The sequence below is a fragment of the Vicia villosa genome, linkage group LG4 (genome assembly GCF_029867415.1).
Source record: "Vicia villosa cultivar HV-30 ecotype Madison, WI linkage group LG4, Vvil1.0, whole genome shotgun sequence".
Classification (NCBI taxonomy): domain Eukaryota; kingdom Viridiplantae; phylum Streptophyta; class Magnoliopsida; order Fabales; family Fabaceae; genus Vicia; species Vicia villosa.
Genome location: NC_081183.1, coordinates 159320077 through 159344586, shown reverse-complemented (window position 1 = coordinate 159344586; position 24510 = coordinate 159320077). Strand labels below are relative to the sequence as shown.

The 24510-nt window shown below is 38.6% G+C and overlaps 1 protein-coding gene across 1 annotated transcript; it reads right to left on the bottom strand.

Annotated features, from left to right (window-relative positions):
* Positions 1 to 287: 287 nt before the first annotated feature.
* Positions 288 to 23908, bottom strand: LOC131598191 (serine/threonine-protein phosphatase 7 long form homolog). The gene is made up of 4 exons (XM_058870816.1): positions 23725 to 23908; positions 23545 to 23635; positions 23095 to 23456; positions 288 to 384 (listed from the first exon to the last, which is right to left on the bottom strand). Exons 1-4 carry the CDS (start codon positions 23871 to 23873, stop codon positions 288 to 290), a joined length of 699 nt encoding a protein of 232 aa, XP_058726799.1. The 5' UTR covers positions 23874 to 23908.
* Between the last annotated feature and the right edge of the window lie 602 nt (positions 23909 to 24510).

Here is a 24510-nt window from a genome sequence, read left to right as displayed (position 1 = left end):
AAAAAGAGATAATTCATCGACGTACCACTGACGATGAAAGAGATGTATCGCCGTACCACTGACGATAACACATACCAACGTTCCACTGAAGGTATGAAGAGATATACCACCGTACCACTGATGATATAAAAAGAGATAATTCATCGACGTACCACTGACGATGAAAGAGATGATTCATCGACGTACCACTGACGATGAAAGAGAAGTAATAATACTTTGCTTTTCTCAAAGAGTAAGAGTGCAAACACAAATGCACAACTCAACATTCATCATCTAGTGACCAAAATTCAATCCATGGCCAAATGGAGAGAAACTGTCAAAAAACTAGACCAAGTGAGGGAGAAACTCACTGGTTTTCTGTTCGTAAACATCTGAACAGAATAACTGAAACATATTATCCACATAGAAACAAATTCAGTGGGGATTTTCAAGGAAAGTGAGCTTTTTCTGCTTAAGACACTCGAAATGAAAGAGCAGTCTGTTTGACAGTAAACTTCATGATAGCGAATGTGAATGTATGACTGTTTTTGATGCATGTTAATGATGCATATGCTGCCAAAACTTAACACAAGAATTAACTCAAGAGCTGGAGTACGAAAATAACATAATCAAGCATGTCTCAAGCTAAACACTAGAGCAGAAACTGCTATAACAATATTTTGATGGCTTCAGAATAAATGCTACCCAACACTAGGGAACATTGGAGCTGAGAGAACAAACAGTTGAGTTCTACACCATATTCGAACCAGGCCAAAGGTGCATTGAGTGGAACACATTCTTCTTCTTTTGCATATGAATATATCAACATATCCATTCCTTGTTAATGCACTCATGAATCAAAGTAAAACTTCCTTTTATATATTTCAAAAAGGATTTTGTTGAGATCAATTTTTTTTTGTTTCAAACATTACTATCAACAATAAATGACATTTTGAGAGATATGAAAGAAATAAGATTGCCAATAAAGGGTAAAGGCTCAAACTTTTTTAATAGAATGGTAGCCTGCAAAAGGCAATACCCCATGGATTATTACAAAGTTTGGAAAGTGGTAATTTTGTGGAAAAGGTACATTGAAATGTAATGACCCTATCCTCTCTCTTAACTTGGAATTCCTGAGCAAAGGCTTCCGTTGAAATGTGTTGAACTTCTTTATGATAAACAGATGACTGCTGATGATCAAGTCTTGTCTGATGTAGTTACTTGCCATGAATCCCTAACTTTTGCCTGGACCGCCCTTTCGGGTTTTCAGTCCACCGGGTATTTTATTCTGTTTATGTCTCTAATTTTTGCCTGGACCGCCCTTTCGGGTTTTCGATCCACCGAGACGCTCCTTTTTGCCTAAGCCGCCCTTTCGGGTTTTCAACTTAGCGAGCTGTTCTTTTATTATTTTTAGGCGAAGTATTTCTTGACTACATCAGCATTCACAGGACGTGGAAGCTCTTTTCCATCCATAGTTGCAAGAATTAATGCACCGCCAGAGAAGGCTTTCTTAACAACATAGGGTCCTTCAAAATTAGGAGTCCACTTGCCCCTTGAATCGGAGGTGAAAGACAAGATCCTTTTGAGCACGAAGTCGCCTTCTCTGAATACACGAGGTCGAACCTTCTTATCAAAAGCTTTCTTCATTCTTTTCTGGTACAACTGACCATGGCATAAAGCCGTCATTCTCTTTTCTTCTATCAAATTCAATTGATCAAACCTACTCTGATACCACTCAGCCTCAGATAACTTGGTTTCCATTAAAACTCTCAATGATGGAATCTCAACCTCAATAGGGAGCACTGCTTCCATACCATAAACCAAAGAAAAGGGAGTTGCCCCGGTGGAAGTACGAACAGATGTTCGGTACCCATGCAAAGCAAATGGGAGCATCTCGTGCCAGTCCTTGTACGTAACAACCATCTTTTGCACAATCTTCTTAATATTCTTATTTGCTGCTTCAACATATCCATTCATCTTTGGCCTATAAGGCGAAGAGTTGTGATGTTCAATCTTGAAACTTTCACACAGTTCTCTCATCATGCTATTATTCAGATTCGAGCCATTATCAGTAATGATCTTGCTCGGTACACCATATCTGCAGATGATGTTGTTCTTGATAAATCTGACCACAACTTGCTTTGTCACATTAGCATATGAAGCAGCTTCTACCCACTTGGTAAAATAATCGATTGCTACCAGGATGAATCGATGTCCGTTTGAAGCCTTGGGTTCAATCATGCCAATCATATCGATACCCCACATAGAGAAAGGCCATGGAGACGAAATAACATTGAGAAGTGTCGGAGGCACATGAATCTTGTCAGCATATACTTCACACTTGTGACACTTCTTTACAAACTTGTAGCAATCAGATTCCATTGTCAGCCAATAGTAACCTGCTCTAAGCATTTTTTTAGCCATCGAATGTCCATTGGCATGAGTACCAAAAGAACCTTCATGGATTTCATGCATCAACATGTCTGCTTCATGTCTATCCACGCATCTGAGCAAAACCATGTCATAATTCCTTTTATACAAAACATCAGCATTGATGAAGAAACTGCCAGCCAATCTCCTCAAAGTTTTCTTATCCTTATTCGATGCCCCAAGTGGGTACTCTTGAGTCTGAAGGAAGTGCTTAATATCAAAATACCAAGGCTTCTCATCTGCTGATTCCTCAACTGCAAATACATGAGCAGGTCTATCAAGACGCCTGATTGTGATCTGAGGTTCCTCATTATGGAAGTTCACTTTGTACATGGAGAACAATGTGGCTAATGCATCAGCCATCTGATTCTCATCTCGAGGGATGTGGTGGAATTCAACTTTGTTAAAGAACGGCAATAACCTTCTGGCGTAATCTTTGTAAGGGATCAAGCCAGGATGACGAGTTTCCCATTCTCCTTTAATCTGATTAATCACAAGCGCAGAATCTCCATAAACATTAAGAATCTTAATTCTCAGATTAATGGCCTCTTCAAGTCCCATGATGCAAGCTTCATACTCAGCAATATTATTTGTACAATCAAAACATATCCTTGCAGTGAAAGGTACATGTGATCCATGCGGAGTGATAATAATGGCACCAATTCCATGGCCATGAACGTTAGAAGCTCCATCAAAAATTAAACCCCACTTGGATTCAGGATCTGGTCCTTCTTCTGGCAATGGTTCATCCCAATCTTGGGATCTCAAATACATTATATCTTCATCTGGGAAGTCCATTCTGATAGATTGACGATCATCAATTGGTTGGTGAGCGCGGTACTCTGCCAACACACTTCCTTTCACAGCTTTCTGAGCTCGATATTCAATATCATATTCTGATAACAACATTTGCCAGCGAGCGATCCTTCCAGTTAATGCAGGTTTCTCCAATACGTACTTAATTGGATCCATTTTGGAAATCAATAGGGTGGTGTGGTTCAACATATACTATCTCAGTCGGCGAGCAGCCCACACCAAAGCACAGCAAGTTTTCTCAAGCAGCGAGTATCTTGTTTCGCACTCGGTAAACTTTTTGCTAAGGTAGTATATTGCATACTCTTTTCGACCAGACTCGTCATGCTGACCCAACACGCATCCCATTGAATTCTCAAGCACTGTAAGGTACATAATCAGAGGTCTTCCCTCAGCTGGAGGGAGCAAAATGGGAGGTTCAAGCAGATATTCTTTGATGTTGTCAAAAGCTTTCTGACAATCTTCATTCCACACACATCCCTGATTTTTCTTTAACAACTTGAAGATTGGCTCACAGGTAGCAGTCATATTGGAAATGAACCTGGAGATATAATTCAAACGTCCGAGGAAACCTCTCACTTGTTTCTCAGTCTTTGGTGCTGGCATTTCCTGAATTGCTTTGACTTTATCAGGATCTACTTCAATTCCTCTCTGACTGACAATGAAACCCAATAATTTTCCAGAACGGACACCAAAAGTGCATTTGTTTGGATTTAAGCGGAGACGATACTTTCTCAAACGTTGAAACAACTTTAACAGATCCTCCATGTGCCTCTCCTCTGACTGGGATTTGGCAATCATGTCATCCACATAAACTTCAATTTCTTTGTGCATCATATCATGGAAAAGAGTGGTCATGGCCCTTTGATACGTCGCGCCAGCATTCTTCAACCCAAAAGGCATTACTTTGTAACAGAATGTCCCCCATGGCGTAATAAAGGTTGTCTTTTCCATGTCTTCAGGTGCCATCTTAATCTGGTTGTATCCTGAAAAACCATCCATAAAGGAGAAAACCTCAAACTTTGCCGTGCTATCTACCAACATATCAATGTGAGGTAGAGGAAAATCATCTTTCGGACTGGCTTTGTTCAAATCTCTATAATCAACACACATACGAACTTTTCCGTCCTTCTTCGGAACAGGCACTATATTGGCAATCCATTGAGGATATACAGAAGTGACCAGGAAACCTGCATCTATCTGCTTCAAGACCTCATTCTTAATCTTTTCCGCCATATCAGGATGACTTCTTCTCAGCTTTTGCTTGACAGGAGGACATTCAGGTTTCAACGGCAAACAATGCTCCATAATATCCGTGTCCAACCCAGGCATGTCTTGGTAGGACCACGCAAAAATGTCAACATACTCTTTAAGAAGCTCTACCATCCTCTTCTTAACATCTTGACCAAGCAGTGCCTCAATCTTGACTTCTTTCTTATCTTCTTCAGAACCCAAGTTGATGACTTCTAACGGCTCTTTATATGGCTGAATGGTGTCTTCCTCGTGCTCAAGCAGTCGGGAAATCTCATCAGGAATACATTCATCACTTTCTCCTTCCGCCTCATACACAGGACACTCGAAGTTAGGAGAGGGTGCAGGGTCATTACTTCCAACGGTTTTATTGATTAATCTGCACAAGTGATTATTATTTCAGGAAAAAGGGAAGATATATGCAAACATGTAATCGTGCAGATTATGGCAAATGAAAACATTTTTAAGGTTTTTTGTGTTACCACTTTCCAGAAAAAGCAAAAAGATAAAAAGCATGTATATGCAGAAACAAAATGACTTTTATTGATGATTTTAATGTTTAAAACAAACAGAAAAAAAGCCCCAACAACTTCACTTTCATCTTGGGCAGAATGAAAGGATTTTGAAAAACATAAAAGCAAATTACTTTGAAGCATGAGTACACTCAGGAATGTCAATGGTGATCCAATTCTTAGTCATCTTTCCATGGGTCACAAAGTTTGGCACTTCTGGCTCTGATTCATCTTCAACAATAGCGTCCACCTCTGGAAGAGTCGGGTGTAGAAACCCAGCACTATGGAACATTTCCTGATAAGGACGAAAAGCAGATTCAGGCTTCATCACAGACTTGTCTGAGGCAGAAAATCCCAGACCAGCTCTATTCTTGTTCTCTTGAAGACTCACCACTTGTCCCCAGACTCCTGAATGTCCATTCTGAACCACCAGTTGAGCATCTTTGAAGGAGGCAATGGAAGCTTCATCCTTTTTGAATTCATCATTAACAGACAGGGCTTGGAGTGCAGTTCATTGACTACTTCATCAGCCTCTATGGTACGGAACGAAGAGAGATGACTAATCAGCAAAGCTTGTTCTCCATTCACAACAACCATCTTTCCATCTTTCACAAATTTCAACTTCTGGTGGAGAGTCGAAGTAACTGCCCCAGCCTCGTGGATCCATGGGCGTCCCAATAAGCAACTGTATGCAGGAAAAATGTCCATCACTTGAAAAGTAATCTTGAAGACAAACGGTCCAATACCAATAGGCAAATCAACCTCTCCAACCACTGATTTCTTCGATCCATCAAAAGCCTTGACAATCACATTGCTAAATCTCATTGGTGTGCCACCATAAGACAGCTTAGCAAGAGTGGATTTTGGCATGACATTCAGAGATGATCCAGTATCGATCAACACATTAGACATTGAGTCCTCTTTGCAACTGACAGATATGTGCAAAGCCAAATTATGATTTCTTCCTTCCTCAGGCAAATCTTCATCACTGAAACTCAGATTGTTACATGCAGTGATATTACTCACAACCCCATTAAACTGATCCAGCGTCACATCATGATCCACAAAGGCTTGATCAAGTATCTTCATCAAAGAATCCCTATGAGCAGGAGAGCTCGTCAGCAGCTCCATTATAGAGATCTTATACGGAGTACGATGCAATTGATCCACAATCTTATAATCACTCATCTTGATAAGCTTCAAAATCTCATCCATCTCCTTTCCTGAAGATGACCCATCATTCCCTTTTGTCGCATCATTCACAGGCACTTGAGTAGGATTCCTCTGGACATCCACAACCGTTTGAGGTTGAGTAAAAACTCGTCCACTTCTAGTCACTCTACTAACATCTGCTATATTCTCAACAGAAGATAGAGGCTTAATCTCAACTTCTTTTCCAGCTTCCAACATGGTGGCATTGTATCTGTAAAGTACAGCTTTGTCAGAACTATAAGGTACAGATCCAGGCAAACATATCACAAGAGGTTCTACAGCAGCTTTGCCATAATAACCAATCTCTACACATTCCGGGATTTCAAAGCACGGTTCAATCACATTGACATCATTTTCATCTTTATCCCTCAGAATCTCGATGAGCCTTTGATCTATCATCTCTTGTAAATCTCTTCTCACAATATAACACCCTCGAGGATTAACTGAACAAATCCTACAAGCAGCATGATTATGCTCATAATGACTGTATTCACATAGAGTGGCATGCATCTCTACCAATGATCCTCTGATGTGTTCCACACGATAAATCTTATACTTCCCAGGGCATCCATGCACCATATTCACAGCAGACGCTTCATTAGTCGGCAGTGGATTGTTCTTCACATTAGGGCCAATATCACGGAAAGAGAGCATTCCAGAACGAACCAATCTCTGAACTTCATTCTTCAGGGACCAACAATTTTCCAAATCATGCCCAGGAGCATTCTGATGAAAAGCACAAGTGGCATCAGCTTTATACCACCAAGGGAGTTTCTCTAGAACGGGAGGCGGTGACCTTGGTTGAACCAGTTTCTTATGAATTAGAGCAGGATACAGTTCAGTGTACGTCATGGGGATAGGATCAATATTAACACGAGGATACGGATTCCGCCTTGCTGGTTGTTTATTGACAGGAGCTACAGGCACTAAATTCGCAATAGGAGTTACTGACGCCACTTGTTGAGATTGATTTCTGAATCGACTATTCCTCCCATGAGAAAAAGCATTAGCATCTGATTCCTTCTTCTTCTGGAATGAAGAACCATACTTCTTCGCGCCACCAGACGAATTGTCATTCCGAACCAGACGGCCTTCTCGCACAGCTTCTTCCAACCTGACACCCATACCCACCATTTCGGTGAAGTCTACAGGAGCACTTGCAATCATTTTCTCATAGTAAAACGGACCAAGAGTCTTAAGGAAAATCTTAGTCATCTCTTTTTCTTCCATCGGAGGAATCACTTGGGCGGCAACCTCACGCCATCTCTGAGCATATTCCTTGAAGGATTCCTTCTTTTTCTGCATCATAGCTTGCAATTGATCCCTATCAGGAGCCATGTCCACATTATACTTGTATTGCTTCACAAACGCTTCAGCCAAGTCATTAAATATGCGAATATGGGTGCTATCAAGGCCCATATACCACTTAGAAGCAGCTCCAGTCAAACTGTCTTGGAAACAATGGATCAACAGACGTTGATCATCAGTGTGAGTGGACATCTTCCTTACATACATCACCAGATGTGCCTGAGGGCAGGAGTTTCCCTTATATTTCTCAAATTCAGGCAACTTGAACTTAGCAGGTACTTTCACATTGGGAACAAGGCAAAGATCATGCACATTCTTTCCAAACAGTTCTTTCCCACGCAGGGCTTTCATTTCTTTATGCAATTCTTCAAACTGATCTTGGAAACCATCCATTCTGTCATGAATTTCACTTGGAGCAGCATCATAAATGGGCTCTAGGACAAAAGGACCAGTATGAACAATAAGAGACGTGTTGACCATAACAGGAGTCAACGGACGAGTCATCTTAGGAACAAACAAATAACCTTCAGGCATGCCCCAGGGATATCCATTAGGCATACGTTGCTGAGTAGCACCAGCAGGAATTGTTGTAGCAGCAATTTCAGAAATCACAGTGGTCTGACCCTGAGCTTGGGCATTGGGAGGAGGAACCTGATTCTGATTCTGATTCTGAGTAGCCATCAATGTCTCAACTAGAGCAGTGAGACGTTCCACACCAGATCTCAAAGTAACAAACTCTTCACGTAACTCACGATTCTCTTGTTCAAGACCTTCCATCTTCTTCTTGCAGTTAGCTCGAGTGTTATATCGGTGAGACAACTTGATTCTGTATGAAGAACACTGAATAAGACCTCGGGAATACTCTCGGAAGCAGGACCAAAATGCGGAATGATGCATGAGATGCAATGCAAATGACTTTTATTATTATTGGTTTTCAAGGAACTTTAAGACATTAATTGTAAACATTAGCAAAAAACATAAAACATAACAACCTTCTTCATTAATAATAGAAAAGCTTACAAAAGGATTCAAAGATCCAAAATTACAAAACAAAGGAAAAGCTAGAAACTAGAAGGGAACACTTCTGATGAAGATTCAACTCCTCTCTGCAGCTTCCTACGGAGCTTCTCCAACTCATCTTCATAAAAAGCCTTCAAATGAGCATTCTCGACCATCAGCTTATCAGCAACTTCCTTCCATGCAACTAAATCTTCTTGTGGTCTCTTTCGCTTTTCACCATGTTGTTGAAGCAACTCTTCTTGATGACAGATTTGATCATCCTTTTCCATCAACCAACCATCTTGTATATCAAGCATTTCATCTTTTTCTTTCAAGTGTATCTTCAATTCTTTATTCTCCATTTCCAAAGCATGAAACTTCTTCTCCCAAGCATCTCTTTCAAATCTCATCTTGGCCACGAGCTCTAGATGCGCCTCATTACTTTCAACAGGAGTAGTGAAAGACAAAGGTGGAGTAATGAGTAGAGAAGGCTCCTCAAGCAAATAAGGCATCTGAAAAGTATGAGCTCTAGCTTGAACCCAATCAGTGTAGTCTTTAAGAGCAACACATTGTTTCGTTCCCAAATGTCTCTACAAACCGATTTCTCATGTCCGAATTTCCATCTTGATTAAGATAGAAGATTCCTGACACAAGAATACTAGAGGGTCGCTCCTTCATGGGATAACAAAATTGACGCCTTGCAAGAATGGGGTTGTAGGTAATTCCTCCTTGTATACCAAGAAGAGGTACATTAGGGAATTCTCCACAACGATCAATAATCTCACCAATGTCATAAGCAGGATTGTACCAATGGATATTCCCATTAGTAAGAGGCATGATTTTCTGAGACCATGAGAGACCATCAGGATTGTTCAAGAAATTCTTAGTCTGAGGTAAGTGCGAAATAAACCACTTATAGAGCAAAGGAGTGCAACAGTTGATAAGTCCACCTTTCTTATCAGTCCTATGGTGAATGGAATGATAAGTATCCCCAAGCAAAGTAGGTACAGGATTCCCAATCATGAAGATCCGAATAGCATTAACATCGACAAAATTGTCAATGTTGGGAAAGAGTATCAAACCATAGATGAGCAAGGCCAAAAATGTCTCAAAAGCAATCATACTTCCTTTACTAGCCAACATAGAAGCCTTTCCAATCAAGAACTTAGAAGTCAACCCCCAAATTCCTCCTTTTCTGCTATCTCATCAACCTTAGGCTCTTTCTCCAGACCACTAAACGGTATATCATTCGTAACTGGCAAACCAATCCAATAAGAATACTCCTCCAAAGTGGGCATAAGTTGGTAATCCGGAAAGGTGAAACAATGATAAATTGGGTCATAAAACTGCACAAGAGTCTCAAGAATCCCCTTTTCCACTTTGGTCTTCAAGATAGAGATCAATTTCCCATAACGGTTTTTGAAGTTGTCAAGATTAGGAACCAAAGTTGCTAGCTCTTTCAATTCCTTTGCACTTGAATTCCTGAAAGTGTACTTCTTGATGCTTCTCTTTTGATCCATGGTACCTGTGATGTTTACAAAAAATGTCTCTAAGTTCCTTGAAAACCATTTGTAAATGTCATTTTATGAATGCATGAGTGCATGGTTTATGCATCAACCACAATCAAGAGCACACAAGATCACATCAAATCACACAAAATCACACAATCCAGGTTCAAAGATTGGACGTCACGAGCATGGAGCCATGGGTCTACCCATCCCACAAGGCGTGATCTAAGGAGTTTTGTACCTGCCAATCGAGTTCTACAAAGGTTCCCAGAGTTTTCAATCTTCTATCGAATATTACCGGCACGCACAATTGCTCATGGGCGCCAATAATATGCCTAAAAAGACCTCGTCTGAGCGTAGTATCGCATGACAACAAGCTCAAATTGGTACTTGATCTTGTTTCTGCACTACATCCTAAAAAGGCTTAGATTGGTTAAAAAGGTTCTAGGCCATTCAGCTTCTACCGACACTCACTATTGAAAGTAATAGCGTTATCACGATGGTTCGTAACAACCTCTACTACCTTCCATGAGGCCTCCACTGATTGGGGTTCCACCATATGACGCTCATGGTAAGGATTGCTCCTGACATGCGACTATTGGTCTTACCACCTCCTATCTCAAGTTACTCACAAAAGTTCGGGTTAGAACTTTATCTCATCATAGAGGAACCATCGAGCACCAAAAAGACAAAAAAAGAAGATAAACAAACAAAGCACACAACAGTATATACAGGTAAAACACACAGATAAACAAAAATAGGCTTAACACACTTAAAACTGGGTCCCCAGTGAAGTCGCCATTTTTCTGTAGCGGGGAAAATCTGAGATCTAAGCCATGGAATTGACTCGACTCAATATTTCTTTTGAAATCGCCACCGCGCTTTATTTTTTCAAAGGAAAAGGGAAAAGAACGTAAAACCCAAAGTTTTGTTTTTAAAACAAGAAAGAGAACTCAGGTTCGGGTGTTGATTATACAAGAGGAAGGTTTTAAGCACCCCTCATATCTGTGGTACTCCACAGGAACCTTTTTGAAAATCTGTGTCGTGTGTGCTAAAAAGGGTTTGTTTTATTTTTAAAATAAGCTCGGCAAAGCGTTAAGCTTTGTGCCTACATACCTCCTCGGTGCAATGGAGAAGTCAGAGCTAATGTAGTTCCGCTTAAAAGGGAAAACATTTTTAAAATGAATAAACACTTTATCGTCGTTGGAGAGAAATACTCAGCCATTGATCTTGAGCATGAGAACAAACGAGTTCTTTGCATCGCTAATGAAAGAAGGGCTCCAACTCGGATAAAATCGACGAGTATGCCACTAACTCTCTCACGCGGAAAAAATCTCATTATATCAATCAATTTCAAAATCGTGGGGTATAACCACTCGTTTCGACAATTAATAGTGTCTAAACTTTTGAAGAAAAAGAGGAAAAGGCCACTAAGGGCAAAAGATATTTTAAAGAAAACGTTTTGAAAATGATTGCAAACATAAGAAGGTTTTTGAAAAAGGGAGAAGATTTTGAAAATCTAAGAAATGGGAGGAGATGAAGAGGCTATCCTATTGCGTAAAATAAAAGCTAAGGAAAAGAACGGTCTAACCGAAATAAGAAGGCAACACTTGACATTGTGAGTCAAGGTAGATTTCCCATCCTTTGGAATATCAATACCAAACCAACACATTACCACTTGGGGATCCAGATGAACTTATTATCTTAGCACCATTTTGCATTAAGCACATTAATATTCTGACAAAAATCGGGCAGAGTAACGGCTGTTTTCGGTTAAAATCCTTATATCAATGCCTTGGAATTAACCATCAAGGGCTTTAAAGGAAATACCTGCACATACAAACAGACAACAATCCAATACCAGACAGACAGAATAACAGCAGAGTAACAACAGAATAAGGGTCCAGAGGTACTAAGTCCATAAGTCCGAATCTCCAAAATGCTAGGGATAGTAACCAATAGTCCAAAAGAGAGCCTTAAAAGTTTTTTAGATTTTTGTTGTTTATTAGTGTTTTAGCATAAAAGTAAAGTATGGCCCAAGTGGACAAAAAGAAAATAGCGGAAACATAAACATAGCGTCCAAATGGACAAAGAGAAAATAGCGGAATGTAAATATGATGAAATGATAAAATAAAGCGATAAAGCGAGAAATATAAAGAGCAATATAATAAAGTGCGGAAATTAAAGTCAATTGTTAGATGTTAAAGATAACCATCTTGAAACTTGTCAAGTATATCAAAGTTAGTAATGAAGATCGATGGTGAGTGAAGGATGTACTCGGATTTAAATTCAATAGAAATTTATCAGAAGCTTGATAAAATCATAGCGACTACACGATAAACCTCCATAAGTCTTAAATCAACACCATACAATTCTCTTTCATATTTGATCTTTTTGATTCGGGACACGAAATATTGCGCTATTTTAAGCAGATCGCCAAGTGATTTATGTAGAAATCACCCTACAACGAGGCCGGTCAAAACTTTATGTGCTAATGCATGCGAGAGAAGTGATATGTAGATCACTCTCCGAAAGCAATACCGCACGAAAAGAAAAATGGTGAGTGATCTAGTCTTTACCAAGAATCCATAAGAATTCTCAAGGTATTAAGACTTTCATCGATCAAAATAAAGAGAAACCAAAAGATGGAACCACATTAAAAGCTCCTTTCATCCATAATTTCAATCACTTAATATTGCGGATTCGGATTCTCATCCTATCGACGCCCTAAGTCCATTGAAATTAGAGAGAAATTAGGCCTCTAACTTGTGATTCAAAGAAAATATCAAAAGAATGGAGTAGAAGATGAGTTAGAACCAAAAACAAGTCAAAAACCACAAAAACAAGCATTCTGCCCAGATGTAAATCGATTTGCACAGAGTGTAAATCGATTTGCATAACTCTGTTTTCAAATCTGCGCAGTTTTTTAGTTGTGTAAATTGATTTGCACCAGATGTAAATCGATTTGCACAACACAGTTTTCAAAAAAACAGCAAATCAAGAGAAGAAAACTTGTTTAAACATAAAACCAAACACCTTGTGATCTTGGATCAATTTGTGGACGAAAATGTATCAAGTAAGCAAGCAAAACTCATCAATGTAGCACCAAAGGTGCATCAAGCATAAACAACAATGGATCACATCATGAATTATGGAATGGATCTAGAATTTTACCAAATCTTTCACAAACTTTGAATCTTCTTCAAGAACACACAACCACAAGCCTTGATCTCTCACAATTGATGAAGAAAAAGTAGTGTTTATGTTGAGGTTTAGCTCTAAATTAGTGAGGTTTAAGATGTGACTCACTAATTTGTGTGGAAGAAAAAGAGCTTTGAGTGAGGGGTTTGGAAGAGGTGAGGAGAGAAAGAGCAAGAGTTTTCTTGGCTATCAAAGCTTGAAAAATGAAGAGGGGAGTGCCTCAATTTATAGCACTTAGGCTTGGGAAATTTTGTGGCTTGGAGTTAGGATTGGAAAATAGAATTAGGCTTGGGAAAAGGATTTGGAGCCAAAAATGAAATCCAATGGTCTTGATGCAATCACATGAGGGTTTATGATTAAATGATGTAGATAATCAAATGTAAGAACTAAGTCATGCTTCCCATGCTTGCAAATGATGTCAACACTTCAAAAAGCTGAAATTTGCCTTCATTTTTCCAAATCCGCACTGGTGCAATCGATTTGCACCTTATGAAAATCTATTTACATAGCTAAAAAAGGCAAAATCTGGGGCAAAAACAGTTATGCAAATCGATTGCTGTCTTATGCAAATCGATTTGCACTGATGGCAGAAGCAAATCTGGTGCAGAATCAGTTGTGTAAATCGATTTACACCTTATGCAAATCGATTTGCACAGTGGAAAATGTTGAGAAATGCTCCTTTGATGGATATTTTGACTTGATACCTACAAAACACAAACATACAAAAGCACAAGGCAATATTTTTGGTATTTTGGTTAGTAAAACAATATATACAAGACTAAACATGGGTGATCGATGATTCCCTTACAGATGAATTGAGCACAACATCACAAGTAGAGTTCTAAGTTAAAAATTCTTGATTGATGATTGGTATGCAAATGATGTGTGATCTTAGGGTCAAAAATTGGGGTATGACAAGAACCTAGGTAGAGATTGCATTGCGTAGGGTTTAAGTGCGAAGTTGTAAACGGGGGAGTTTAGCTTCAAATTAAGACTACTGATAGTGGATTTGCTTCCTAGCTTGGTTGCCCCTAGAGTAGGTTAGTTAGAACCAAACTGGGTGAACAATTATGTGTGTTGTTTATGTTTTTGCATTGTTTATTTGTTTGTTCAGTTTGGATGTCATAACATCGTGCATGACATCAGTGTTTGGTTTAATGATTGTGCTGTCACAGAACCTCCGCAAAACAGAGTTATTTGTGTTAACTGAACTAATATGATCCCGACACTCATGGACTTCTGAATGCAAGAAGTAATCAAAATATTGTAGGATCTGTATGTACTGCCTCAGCTAAGCTGATGACAGAAAAGGTGTCGTAACCTTGCGTATGAAATTCCGAGTCTGTCCTACCAGAATTTTCAATTGGTATCAGAGCAGGCATCCTGTCTGTTTTTGGATGAGATCCATAAGGGATACTTTCTGGTTGTTGAAGGTAGAAGATTGTTTGAACATATCTGTTCATATTGTATGGTCCCTAGAAGTGGAGGATGGACCTATGTATGGTAGACTAAGCCAATCTGATCAAAACAGGTATACTTTCTTGGCAAGAGAAGATGGTGTTGCTGGATTCAAGGATATTCAAAGGCTTCATGCGGGAGTGAAGAATTTGTATTGATCTATTCAGCATATAGCAAAGTACAGAAGAAGAATATCACAAACTTCATGCGGGAGTGGAGTTACTGATAAGGTAATCTTTGTGCTTATCTGTTCCTTTTTGGTCAGAACATTGGTTAGGTCTTGTTGTGTTAGATTGTTCAGCTTCAATCCTTGGATGTCATGTTTACTCTAACATTTAAAGTAAGCATTGTGTGAATTCTGTTGAAATATGACTATTTTTCCACTGCATAGTCTCTAAGAAACCCTAGGGTTATGAAGGTTCAACAGAATGTATGGCAGGTATTGACAGCTATAATTAAAGTGTCAAAGATACTTGAGTATCCTCTTAAGTCCACTCATAATGGCATGGTGTAATACGGTGGGAGAACTGACTTTTTGAAATGTTGCGGATAGCAAGAGTCGCCACCGACTTTTATTTTATCCAATATATAGAAAGGCTGAAAGAACAGAAAAAAACCATTTTGAAAGAGATTGAGTTCGGGGGGTAAGTTATACAAAGGGAAGGTTTAAAGTACCCTTTGTATCCATGGTTATCCATGGGCTCTTAATTGCTTAGCTCACTTTGAAATGTTTGAAAGTGTAAAGGACTTTAGCTTGTAAAATAAGCGTAGCCTTTTTGAAGGTTTTTGAAAAAAGGTGAGTTTGAATTTAAACCAGAGCAAGCAATTAAGAAGCAATTACCCTAAACTTTAAAAGTTTATGTTCTTTTAGCTTTTTAGGGCTATCCATACCATAGGAGGGTAGGAAGTCATTTTATTGGATGTAAAGGGTCATCGAGGTTATCGTTCGCCATAAGACTGACCCTGCCATCAAGAGGGAAGGTAGTCTAAGAGAAGGATAAAATAGTCATTTTAGGCAATCAATGAGGATACCTCAGCAATCGAAAGGGACTATCATCATTATATCGTAGGCAACCTCGAGGGACAAGATCATATAACCGAAGGCAACATCAAAGGGACTTATGATCTTTTAGTGATGATAATGAACTGAGGGCAACATTTGCTAAGGTATCCTCGTATCCGAGGGACTTGACTATTTTTAAATTCACAAGGCAACAGGCAACAAGGCAACAAGAGGGGTTACCATTAAAGGTGTGTGGGTGCACAATCACGTGGTTGATTCAGATATATTATCTTGTAATTAATGATTCTAAATTCAATTCAAGGTTTTCACGCCCTAAATTACTAACCACGCAATTAATCATACAGAGAATAAGGTAGAAAAATAAAATCCTAATTAACTATTACAACCTGTGAGCAGTTACATAATAAGGCAAAAACAATTTGTGGGTACACCACAAGAAATAATTAAGTAGATGATACCCTGCAATGATAAGGCAAAAATAAACTCGTGGGAAAACCACGAAAAAAAATACGAAATATTGTAACCCTGCAAGGCAATCAAGCAATAATAATAAAGGGGCAAACAATAATTGGCAGGAAATAAATCAAGGTTAGAAAACAAATTGAAAATAAATTAGTGGTTGAAAAGGTTTAAGGGCAGGAAACCTAGACCTATAGTTAATGAACGACACCTACCTAAGACCCCTATGGCTACTAGGGTTTCTAAAATAATCGAGGCTAGACAAACCCTAAAAATTAATTATTGGTTTTTAACCTAATTAATTTAAAAATCGACTAATCCTGATTAAATTATTTTATTAACCCTAATTTAATTACCCTAATTATTTAATCTAATTTAATTAAATTACTAAACCAAATTAAACTATTTAACTAAAATGAAAATTATAAACCAATTTTTAATTAAAAACAATTTTATTAATAAAAAGAAAATTATTAAAAAGAAAAGAATTGATTTTTTGTAAAAAGGTTTTAGTTTTAGAAAGATAATTTAAAAAACATTTAAGCTATCAAGCAAATAAAAAAAATAAAAGAAAACAAAAAAGAATGGTGAAAAACCTGGCGCGTGATTTAATACAGCACGTCCATGAAGGACCACGATGCATCATATATTGAGTATGTGATGCCTCTTGTGTAACTTCTAAAGCATGGTTTCTTGTAGTTTCTTTTCTGGTTTCGTGCTCAGCTACTCTCTACAGATTTTCTCTCAAGATTTTTCTTTTTCTGCACTCTGTAGTTGCACCATGGGTTCCCACTTAAAGAATTTTTGGTGTTCGGTAGACACACATTCAAGTTTGAAGTTTGATATATATATATATATATATATAGCTTGATGAGTTACCGTTGGAATCTAGCCGCTGAAGTTTGTTGAATATTGCTTTGAATGCTTTGTCTCGATTGAGTCATGAATGACAAGTGTCGCTCTTGGAAGAACCTTATCTTCAACGTGATGATTATAATTGATGGCGTGTTTCTTTGGTTAAGCTTGTCTTTCCGATGCGCTGCATGTGGCTTGCTTCTTCAATCAACCTTGGGAGTTGTTCCTTTTAAATGTTGCAATCGTTTTTCTAATGATGATGTTTGTAACGGTTCTCCCTTAGATTCGGAGACTTTGATTTTCTCCTTTCAAGACTATTTCTATATGGTAACTTGTCTTCTTGTACTTTATGGACCAAGAGTAGATGTCATGCGTTTGTCTCTTCTTCTGATCAAAGCTAGTTGTCCTTGAAGCTTTGAATCTTCTAACTACTGAATTATAAGTGTCTTTTGTAGATGTTGCTGTAGACGATGATGTTGCTCGTGCTATTGACGTAACTTATTATTTTGTGTGATGACTTGATATTCTGTCTTCACTTGTTGAGTTTCTGTGTTGTAACTTCAGAACTTCTGATCTTTTACTTGTGCGATCTTCTGATGTTGCAAGACTTCTTGTAGCTGATTTTTCTTGTTCATTTTCTTTGAAGCTTCTGATGAACTTTCTGATCGAGTTGTTGTGTATGTTGTAAAGGACTTTGACACTGTATCTGCACACTCAATAAAATCATTAGTAATAAAATTTTTACTCACAAAATATATGCTTGTTATCATCAAAACCAGATTCTGAACAAAGATTCTCAATCTTGTTCTAACATGGAATGGATATATTGCCATCCTTCGTGGTCCTATCTTCACCAATCTGGTAAAAAACTTTTGGATTCATGCTTCCGTCAGCAATGACAATCTTAGTATATCTTCCATCATCTATGAAATTCCTTTCACCATCTCTGAATCATCCATTTCTGAAGACATTAGTTGTCCTTCTAAATCAAATGCTGCATGTCTCATCGTTTTCGATTACTAGAATGCATTCTCTATTCCAAGTAATTTAAGCAAAATTGTCGTACGTGTGCTCTACGATCCATAATTTCTCTCTCCCTCCAAACAAGTTTTGTTTCTGTTTTCTCTCTCCAACCTACAGCCCCGAGGAAATTTTCATAGACTTTTGTCTTCTAGAGATCGTTTCCTCATTCAACGTCTTGAAAAAGGACGTTCTACGAACCTTCCTGCCATTATTTTCGGTCATTTGAGGGAATCTCTATTGGCCTTCGGCTGTGGTCAGAACTTCCAAATTCCTTATGGATGAATTTATCTACTCTGTTTGAATCTGTTGGAGTAGTCGATATTCTACGAAATGCAGAATTTCTGGATCATGATGATGTTCTCCTTGTTGAGTGTTGTGAAGCTTTTTATTTTTAGTCGTACTTCCTTCATGTTTTAGTATTTCCTTTTGTAATTCAATCTCTTTAATAAAGTCTCGTTCCTTTTGTTTGCATTTTTTATTATTGACAAAAAGGGGGAGAACGTAGAATATTTTGAATTCATAGAAGTTTACCTGGACTAACGCCTCAAACATTTCTATTTAATATGTTTGTTAAATCATTTATTAAGAACAGGAAACTTCTGGATTTATAAGCTTCATCCGAACTTCTTTCAAGGATACAAAATAAGGGAAATATTCAAACTTAAATCTTCTGATTATTAAACTCAGGGGGAGTTTCTAATATCTCTTATGTTAATTATTTATTCAAAATATATGAGTTTTTGTCATTATTGAAAAGGGGGAGATTGTTAGAACAAAGTTTGGTTCTACATCCTTGAAATAGTTTTGATGATAACAAACACATATCTCTAATAAGAACATATATGCTCCCTAATCGGTTATTTGTGTTTCAGAAGTTCTGAAGCAGAAAACGAAGCAGAAGGCTGCATCAAGAGAGAGGTTTACAAGAATAAGAAGATATAATCTCTGGAGGAAGGTTATAAGAATAAGAAGTTCTGATGACTTTGAAGGAAGTCCACAAAAACAAGAAGTAATTGTCACTTTATCTCTCTTCTAAGAAGATCATGTTCTGATAGTCAATACAACAAGCTCTCCAAGATCATAGTAGTAAGGTTGTCAACTGCTCAGGTTTTGACTGTGATTTCTCAGAAACAAAAGTTCAGATAAAACTCTAATAAGGAAAATGCTTCTTGCACCAAACGCTGACGTAATGCTCTGATACATTATCTTCTGATACTAAGTTCCGTTACAAGTCATTAAATTCAAGATCTTCTATTAACGAATGAATCATCAATTCTATGGAAAAAATCTCTATCTTTGGAAAGGTCTTAAATCATATTATTTCAACATTCCAAAGGTAAAAAGTGGGTCTCTCAAACGGTTCAAAAGCTCCACTATATATTGAAGACACTACTGAAGTTTAAAAAATAGAATACTCACGCACAAGCTATCAAAAAATCTCAATTCATTCTCTTATTATTTTTGTGTATTGTTCTTAAACATTATGTATACATCACAGTTGTGATACAACTTATTAGAAGCATATTTGTAAACACAAAAGATTTTATTTTGTTATATTGTTCCTTGAGAAACCGGGTTGTGGTTTATCTCAAGAAGACTTTGACGGTTGACATTGTGATAGTTGTTGTAATCAAGTTTAATTTAGTGGATTAAGTCCTCGTAAGAGAGAGGCAAAATCACCTTGGCGGGTGGACTGGAGTAGTTTGAGTTCAAACGAACCAGGATAACTAAACGTGTCTTAAGTTTTTATTTTATCAAAAACCCAATCCAACCCCCCTTATTGTGTTTTTCGAACCTTCACCTAAGTGATAATTGGGATTGAATCATGAGATGATGTTGTGAAAGATGATGATGTACAGGCGTGAGTAAATAAATGAAGCATGAGGATATGTTAAGTCGGTATATGTGTGATTGTTGGTTAAATGTAAACCACTACTATATCTATTCGTCATGTCTTACATAATGATTATGAAATACTCACCCTTTCTATTTGAATGTTGCCTCCACGTGGGTAACGCATAGGTAACCAGGAGTAGTTCATTGAAGTTAGGGGATAACTTCATGGCATCCTTTTTACCGTTTGTTTAGATTGAAGGGAGTCTTGCTCTGATACGTAACATCGGGTCGGGAATACTTAAGTTTTGATGTTTTGTCATTTTAGACATATTTATGTTGATTCTGTTATTTGAGAAGTTGTTTGGTGTTAACCTTGATGTTAATGAAGTTTAATGGAGTTTCGTTTTAATAATTGAAAGTGAGATGAGATTATGAATTCCGCTGCGAAGTATCTGAATAAATATGTTGAACTGTCATTCGATGTATGTTTCAAAAACTCATGATGTGTTCCGCTAGGTACGTGGTTCGATTCCCTCGGGAGGCAAAAACAATATTTTCTGGGCAGCCGGTAAGCGGACCTAGGGGGAGTATTGATTAAGCTGGTGACATGCTTGGTAGGCCGGAAGCCCTGCGGGGTAAGCGGAAATCTAGGGTGTTACACCTAGGGTGATCCAGCTCGGGACCAGTTGTCCCATTGTTGTCTTGGTTCTCAGTGAGGGCAAAGGTGTTCATGTTGTCGCCGTGTTGGTTGGCCATGATGATCAGTAGATTGATGTTAGATTGCTTTGGTCTAATTCAGGAAAAGACCGGGAAGCAGAAAATTCCCACAGACGGCACCACTGATCTTACCAAGATCAGAAGATCTTCGTGGCCTGCAACACTTGGCTGTGGTCGGTCCAAAGAGGTGGAGGGGATGTACCTGTAAGACACTCCAATGTCAAAGTGAGGTTCAGAGTGAGAAAACAAGTACGAAGTAGGGAATGAAAGTGAATACCTGACCCTCTTATGAAATATGGTATTTATAGCCCCCAGCGCTGGGCCAAAGTCTCTTATTTTGGGCTGGATTTATAGGCCAAAAATAGGAGATTACCAGGATCCTACGTGGATAGGGTAAGATGAGCGTGTGATCTTTGTCCCAGGTCAACTGCCCGTGAACCTCGGAAGGTGGACGATCGGTTCTCTTGGAAGGCAATTGGCCACGTGCCCTTGGATGGGCACGTGAGTGAGAAGCTCCCCAACGGCTATTGCTATCTGGATCGCTCTTGTTGGGCCTTCATTGTAGTATGCTGGACTGGGCTCTGCCCGACGGTGGGTCAGCCACAGGCCCAGTCCAGAACAATATATATATTTTAAGTTAAGAGTGCAAAATGAAGTCCAAGATTAATATATTTGACAAAAAAATATATTAAATTAATAGATATTTATTGAGATATTTTCAAAATTACTTTAAAAAGTGATATTATAGAGTGATTTGATTGAATGCATGTGTACAAATATTTTGAACCGTTAGTACATGAATGAATATTAATCTCTTTAATTTATATACATTATCAATCAATCACATTTTTTAAAATATTTGATTTCTATTATAATTGTCTCTAAAGCTATTATTATAAATGATTGCGACGTGGTCTGAATCTTTTCACAGTGATGGTACATATCAATTAAACTCAATGTAAAATATAAATGTTTAAACTAAAATAGAGGTAAGAATTGATAAATATTTGCGTTATAAAAGTCCATTCTATATTTTGATAGCCCTCCAAATCTATTTATAAAGGAAACTTTGAAAAAAAAAATCCAAATAATCATGTTTAATAAATAATTTACACCAAAAACCATGTTTTCGGCAAAATTACGCATATGACCAGGTTTCAGAGGTGGTCTCCACATAGGAGCCACCTCAGGTGGCGCCAATGCCTAAAATGCTTGAACCTATGCGCCACCCAGGGTGGCTTCAATGACCATTTTCTTCTTCCAAGCCACCTAGGGTGGCGCCTATGTATATGTTATTTTTATTTTTATTTTTTTTGCTTTTTTTTTTGTTGTTTCTATACTATTTTTTTTTTTGCTTTTTTTTTAATTTTTTTTTGTTTTTTTTTCTATATATTATAATTATATATTAAATATATTAATTATATTTTGTTTTTGATTTTTTTAAAATTATTTTAACATAATTAAAAAAAACAATTAAATGAATAATTAGACACGTAGTGTTTAATAATATATTTAGGGAAGAAACAGTACAAATACGAGAAATGCAAAAACAACATTACAAATACGGAAAGTACGGGACAAACATTACAAATACGGAAAAAAAGTGAATATTTTTAAAACATGGATATTATGCTATTCATGACCCCTCGTACCACGACCCCTCCGACCCGGACCATGACCCCTCCGACCGCCAGTTCCGCAATCTGGAACTGTTCGAATCCGGTTGGAAGGATCTCGAAGACCCACTTCTCCACGACCCCCCCTATTCCTTAGTTGTTATTGTTGTGTCTGGGTAGGTGGGCCTCGTACTAGCCCCTCCATGCGCTCGTTGGACATGTATTCTTGTATGTTGCAGTCAAATAGTCGGGTCCCCATGCCCTCAAAGATTTGTCTTGGCGGTGGAGTTGCGTCACATGGTCTGTAAAACCCAGCGCTTGATTGACCTTGAAAAAATGGCATTGTTTGTTGGGGTGTGGTGTACCCATATTGTTGGTGTTGTGAAAGTTGGGGTGTGGAGTAGCCATGTTGCTGGTATTGCGACGATTGAGTGATCATTTACTCGTTTGGGTTGTAATCGTCATCTAGACCCATGTCGGGGCTGGGTTGCCTATTGGAGTTGGAAGGGCCGGCGTCGCCGTGTTGTTGGGTGAAGCCCCATGGTTGTTGTTGGATGGGTTGCCTAGTGGAGGTGGAGGGGCCGGCGTCGTAGTGTTGTTGGGTGAAGCCCCATGATTGTTGTTGGACGGGTAGCCTAGTGGAGGGGTCAGCGTCATGGAGTTGTTGGGTGAAGCCCCATGATTGTTGTTGGATGGGTTGACTTTGGTAGGGCGTTGTTGGTGTTGTTTGATATTCTTCATGGTAAGATTGTTCGGAGGTTTGGCGTTGTTGGCGTTGTTGGCGTGGTTGTTGGTTGTATTGATGTTGCCGTTGTTGGGGTGGTTGTTGGGGTGGTTGTTGTGCGTATTGTTGTTGGCGGGGGTCGTGTAGGTAGTAGGGGTCGGACACATACATATCGGGGGTTGTGACTGTTCTAAACCAAGCAACGTAGTCTGCGGTTGGAAACATGGGGAGTTGGGCAACAGGGAATTGTAGCAGACGGCTGCGACGCTGCCTCCACATCTCACAAAATTCAGGTGCGAATGTACGATAATCTGCGTGGTCCCATTGATTGTTAACTCTTTTAATATGCCAGCGACCCAAATCAGTGGGGGGATCCGGGATTGGTTGATGCATGCCAAACTGTAGTCTCACACGGTCAGATTGGTGCATCTCCACGATGTTGAACCTTATTATAGGTGTCACTGCAGTCCAAACTTCCCGGTCACTCTCGTTTGGCTCATGGTCTAGCATCAAGTATGGTCTCCAATTAAACTGCGTAGGAGAAAAAATAACATATTATTAAAAAAGATGATGGATTGTAATACATCTATATGATCATATAAAAGTTTAATGGTAATACATCTTCAGCTCGGAGGTGATCAATTAGGTCCCGATACAAAATAACACTCCCCCTCGGATTCTTACTGTAATCCAATTTAGGACCACAGAACCTAAAAAAAAAGAGCAAACATGTTATTTCAGATTTTTATGTAAAAGAGAGTTAGCATTCAAAAAAGGGATAACGTTGAAAAAGACGTACCTTGTTGCATAAGGGAACGTGTAGTTGTTCCTGCCTGCAGGGGATAGCGTCGGCAGTCTCCACCAACCCCATACTTGTAGGAGGAACGCACATCCATAGAAGGTGCACTTCTCGGCAACCGCGTTCTTACAAAGCGATTGGTATAACATCGCCAAAACGGCAGACCCCCAACTATATTTCCTAATCTTGCTAATACTATCAAATTTACTTAAATAAAAAAAGTTGACAGTGTTACCTGTCGACTCCGGGAATAAAAGTTTACCAAACATCAGCATTATATAGACCTTAGTCATTAACCAAACATACTCCTCGGTAGAGTTGTCGCTCTGCACGAGTTCATCATAATAATCTCTAAGGGTGGCCAGACTGATACCCTGGCCTCTTGAACCTTGAGTAGGCACAATTAGATCTCTTCCCAACACTCTCTCACACAGTGAATTAGCATGTTGAACAGATCCATTAACAGCCTTGCCATCAATGGGCAGACCAAGCAACATATAAACATCTTCTAGAGTAACAGTACACTCACCTATTGGAAGATGAAACGTGTGGGTTTCAGGCCTCCATCTCTCTTGTAAGGCAATGATGAATTTTCTGTCTATGGTGTTGTTGTGCATTTTTATGATATGTCCGAAGCCACATGCTTCGAGATTCGGAATAATCCTCTCGTCGGGTTCAACATAAGCGTGAGAACGCGTACGGAATCGGTCAACAACCTAAGAACCACAAATAAATCGATTAAACTGGATGTCATATACGCATAGATGTTTAGAAATAAATAAGTAT